At 39.3% G+C, this 5,473-nt stretch overlaps 1 protein-coding gene across 1 annotated transcript in view; it reads left to right on the forward strand.

Moving 5' to 3' along the window:
• Positions 1-2,240: 2,240 nt before the first annotated feature.
• tlx3.S (T cell leukemia homeobox 3 S homeolog) overlaps positions 2,241-5,473 on the forward strand; it is a 6,125-nt gene continuing 2,892 nt past the window's right edge. Inside the window, exons 1-2 of the mRNA NM_001085746.1 lie at positions 2,241-2,661; positions 4,884-5,127. Coding sequence (NP_001079215.1) covers positions 2,241-2,661; positions 4,884-5,127 — 665 coding nt within the window. The remainder of the gene's footprint in view (positions 2,662-4,883; positions 5,128-5,473) is intronic.

Genomic DNA, 5,473 nt, shown 5'->3' on the forward strand with positions numbered 1-5,473 from the left:
CATTTTTTAATAAGTGATTTTTTTTATTAATTTAAAGGCACCTTAATATCGATCTTTAATCAATGGAACCCTATAACCACTAGACATATGCAAAACAAAACATTACAAAATCGCTGGTACAATTCTCTGTTAAAATGAAGAAAGTGCCCTTTTTTAGCGAAAAAGAAGAAAAAAAAGCTAAAAGTAAAGACCTAAATGAAATCCATCAAGAAAAACCTGTGATAACCCAGGGAAGTGATTGGAAATTAAACATTAATTTTCCCATTTTGAGGGGTTTGGTGGAATATTTGTCTAATAGATTTCCAGCTTTCCTGCAGCCCTTGTAAGGTTGGCACAAAATACAAATACTTGGACAAATACACAAATAATAATATTATACACACAAGGCACCAATTTCTCATATATCCCCTAGAAGCTGCTAATGTTCCAGTGTGGGAAGGGGATGGAATCTGTTCACATTTGCACGTTCCAATAACCCAGCACATAGAATTATACATGAACTTTTCAGAATAGAACAAGAAACCAATTTGCTGAAACTGTGACAAATCGCTGACAGGTTTGTGCGATTTCTGCGGCTGGTGACTTTTCAGCAACACCTCACAATATATGTAGACGACAAAAACAATAGAATAGAAAAAGATCAAAAGAACCACAACAATTAAATTCATTTAGAAGTTGCGAAGATGAAACAAAAATCAGCCTTCACCGTTATCCAACAAGGATTTCTATTTGCAAACGTGCGGCTGTCGTTGGCCGGAATATCCTTCTAGCGATTGGCGCAGCGCGTTATGTTAAACGTTAAAATTGTACTTTTAGTTAATGCTCCAGCCCCTATCATTTCCTCAGATACATTTGACCTATTGAGTGTGACGTGGAGAGGGATATTCTGAGACAATTTGCAATTGGCTTTCATTTTTTTATTATTTTTGAGTTATTTAGCTTTTTATTCAGCAGCTCTCCAGTTGGCAGTTTCAGCAGTCTGGTTGCTAGAGTCCAAATTACCCTAGTAACCATGTATTGATTTGAATAAGAGACTGGAACATGAATAGGAGAGGCCTGAATAGAAAGGTGAGTAATGAATAGTATCCATAACAATAAATGTGTATTGTTTTTTAGATGGGGTCAGTGACCCCCATTTGAAAGCTGGAAAAGCAAATAATTCAAAAAGTAATATGAATAATGAAGACCAACTGAAAAGTTGCTAGGAATTGGCTATTCTATAACACATACAGTAGAAAGTTACCTTAAAGGAGAACTAAACCCTAAAAATGAATATGGCTAAAATTACAGAGCATTTTTTTTAGGTGGGGGTCAGTGACCTCCATTTCAACACTGGAAAGAGCACAAAGAAGCAGGAAAATACTTAAAGGGGCGGTTCACCTTTAAGGCAATTTTTAGAATGTTTTAGAATGGCTAATTCTTAGCAACTTTCCGATTGGTCTTCATTATTTATTTTTTATAGTTTTTTTAATGATTTGCCTTTTTCTTTTGAAACGTTGCAGCTTTCAAATGGGGGTCACTGACCCCCATGTAAAAAACAAATACTCTGTAAGGCTACGAATGTATTGTTGTTGCTACTTTTTATTACTGATCTTTCTATTCAGACTCTCTCCTATTCATATTGCTGTCTTACTTAAATCAGTGCATGCTTGCTAAGGTCAGTTGGTCCCTAGCTACCAGATTTCTTAAATTAAAGAGCTGCTGAATAAAAGGCTAAATAACTCAAACACCTCATATAATAATAAAAAATGAAAACCAATTGCAAATGATGTCAGAATATCACCCTCTACGTCATACTAAAAGTTAACTCACAGATGAACAGCCCCTTTAAAAAAAATCAAAATAAATAATGAAGACCAATGGCAAAATTGCTAGACACTGGACATTTTTAGTAAAAAAAAAAAAAATAGGAATCTCTGACATCACAGTAAAAAAGCTTCAAAAAACACTTTTTGTTCATTTTCACCCAAAATCTGATGTCACCTTGGAACAGTCCCTAAACTGAGATTTCTATGAATGACTCCTCTGATGAAACGTCTCGGCCAATGGCAGAGCCCCGGACTGTTCGGCTGCACCAATCAGAGTCGCGGGAGAGACATTAGCGTGAGCGGAAAGACAAAGCGCGGACGCGTCTGGTATCGGAGTGGAGCGGCTTTGGCAAAGTTTCAGTGTGTGACGGACACCGGGAGCTTCATGGATCTGCTGTGACTGAGGAAGACGAGTGAGACAATAAATGAGCGATGGATCAGCCAACAAGTACAAGTGCACAGACCCAGCAGCAGCAACACGAGCCCATCAGCTTTGGGATTGATCAGATCTTGAGCAGCTCCGACCAGGAAAACTCTTCTCAGTCGTCCGCCGTCACCAGGGGGTCGGAGAGCTCCAGTTATTTGGGAAGCCCAATCAGCCGCCCCAGCGCCCCTTACTCGTGTCTCTCCGCTAATTTCCCCGCCGGCATCGGGGCCACGTTTGATGAGTCGGGATGTTACAGTGTCAATGTGAGTCTGGCTCCTGCCGGAGTGATTAGAGTGCCAGCTCATCGGCCTATACCCGGCGCCATCCCCAGTGCCATCCCCTCTATACCGGCTGTGCCCGGCCTTGGCAGCCTCAACTTCCCCTGGATAGAAAGTAGCAGGAGGTTCGTGAAAGAAAGATTTACAGGTAAGCGGCCCGCCAGCCCCTTGTCAATGTCACTAGAAGTTCCACTGCTAAATCACATCCTCTGCTCCTCATGATCATTTATTTATTTAATTTTTTTAAATGTCAGGACATTTTCATAGCCATTAGTTCTTAGGGTGAAGTCACACAGAGCTACTAGTAGCAGCTACAAATACCCTGCTATAGAGAATACTGAGAATTGCCTCTGATAAATCACACACAGATCAGATGTTCCACTGATAAATCACATCCTCTGCTCCTCGTGATCATCATTTATTTTTTATTTTATTTTTTTTTGTCAGGACATTTTAATAGCCATTAGTTCTTAGGGTGAAGTCACACAGAGCTACTAGTAGCAGCTACAAATACTCTGCTATAGACAATACTGAGAATTGCCTCTGATAAATCTCACACAGATCAGATGTTCCACTGATAAATCATATCCTCTGCTCCTTCTGATCATTTATTTGGGACCCCCTTCCCCATAGTCCCGACCCCAAGCAGTGAAATTATTTATTTTTCGATTCTGATTAGATTTATTTAAAGACAATACTGAGAGTTGCCTCTGCTAATTATCACACATAGATTAGATGTTCCAGTGCTGAAATCACATCCTCTGCTCCTCCTGATCATCATTTATTTGGGACCTCAAATCAATGAAAAGATTTTGGTGGTCCCTCACTCATATGTTTCGGGTATCTTCAGCAGAGTAGTGGCCCCATCCAGCCACAAAAGCTTCCACATCGACTTAAGAATGAACACTGGAGACCCACAGTTTATTTCACACATTTCTGTGAAATAAACTACACTGAATTTGCTGTGGGTCTCTAGAGTTCATTTGGGACCCCCTTCCCCATAGTCCTTTCCCCCAATTTGTGAAATTATTTATTTCCTTTTCATTCAATTCTACAAGTTTCCACAAATCTCCAGGGCATCATTTCTCATTTTCTGTATTTTATAAATATATTCTAACTCATTCCCCATGTCATTCTAATAACCATTAGTTCTGAAGTCACACAGAGCTACTAGTAGCAGCTACAAATACCCTGCCATACACAATACTGAGAATTGCCTCTGATAAATTACACATAATCTCCTTCTGATCATTTATTTATTTGGGACCCCCTTCCCCATAGTCCAGACCCCAAGCAGTGAAATTACTTATTTCCTTTTCATTCTACAACTTTCCACAAATCGCCAGGGAAACGCTCATTTCTTGTATTTTATATCCCAACTCATTCCCCATCTAAATTCCTGCTGATATTCCAGGCTTCCCAACTGATGCTCTGGATTCTGATTTAGATTTATTTTTCAATTGCTACTTTTTTTAATTCAATTTCTTTTTCATTTTTTTAATTGTCAGGACATTTTATTAACCATTAGTTCTTAGGGTGAAGTCACACAGAGCTACTAGTAGCAGCTACAAATACCCTGCTATAGAGAATACTGAGAATTGCCTCTGATAAATTTCACATACATCAGATGTTCTACTGCTAAATCACATCCTCTGCTCCTTCTGATCATTTATTTATTTATTTATTTGGGGCCCCTTCCCCATAGTCCCGACCCCAATCAGTTTCCACATATCGCTCATTTCTTGTATTTTATATCCCAACTCATTCCTCATCTGAATTCCTGCTGATATTGGAAATCTAAATAAACTTCCAGGCTTCCCAACTGATGCCCTCAATTCTGATTTAGATTTATTTTTCATTTGCTACTATTTTTTTTATTTTTATTTAATTTAATTGTCAGGACGCTGCCATTCCAATAACCATGAGTTCACACAGAGCTACTAGTAGCAGCTACAAAACAGACAATACCGAGAATTGCCTCTGAATTATCACACACAGATTAGGCGTTCCAATGATAAATCACACAGTGTGTATTTGGTAATACTAAATAGTTGGTAATACTATGTAGCTCTATGGAAAGTCAAGGTTCCCAAGTTGTCATTAGTATATTATGTGGAGTATTTTTGGTACTTTTTATCCCCCCTTTCCCTCCTCTTACCCTTTTTGCCTTCTGTACCCCTTTCCCTATAAAAAATAGGGAAATAAAGAATATCTAAAAAAAACTCACACACACCCAGTGTCTTAGTAAAGCCAATTATCACTAGTGTGTATTGTGTAGCCATATGACAAGTAGCTGCTACTAGTCGCTGTGTGTGTCTTGATCGTATAGTTTATGTGATAACTAAACTCACAACTCCCCCCCCCCTGCAGCTGCAGCAGCCCTGACGCCTTTCACAGTGACCCGCAGAATTGGACACCCCTATCAGAATCGGACCCCACCCAAGCGCAAAAAGCCTCGCACGTCTTTCTCAAGGGTTCAGATCTGCGAACTGGAGAAGCGATTTCATCGGCAGAAATATTTGGCATCGGCAGAAAGAGCGGCTTTAGCCAAATCTCTCAAAATGACAGATGCTCAAGTCAAAACCTGGTTCCAAAATAGGAGGACAAAGTGGAGGTGAGATAAAGTCCCCCCAGAGCTGCTTCTCTTCTGTGCGGGATTATCCGAATTAACCGGGATATGGAATTCCATTATAGAACCTGATCCTTTTTATTGTGTCCCTCCTTCTTTCCTCCTTCCTCATGTCAGACAAATGGACACAATGGAATATATTGTTATAGGTCACTTATCTACTCTGGCTCAATGTATTTCTCTATCCTCAGTCCTGATCTATAGTTGCACTTTGTATCCAGTCATCTTGTCTTTAATGTTATTTATTTCATTTATTGCTCAGTTATTATATAAACAGCATCACTGTCATTAGCATCACTGTATAACATATAGATACATATAGGACAACATG

The sequence above is a fragment of the Xenopus laevis genome, chromosome 3S, assembly GCF_017654675.1.
Source record: "Xenopus laevis strain J_2021 chromosome 3S, Xenopus_laevis_v10.1, whole genome shotgun sequence".
NCBI classification, from domain to species: domain Eukaryota; kingdom Metazoa; phylum Chordata; class Amphibia; order Anura; family Pipidae; genus Xenopus; species Xenopus laevis.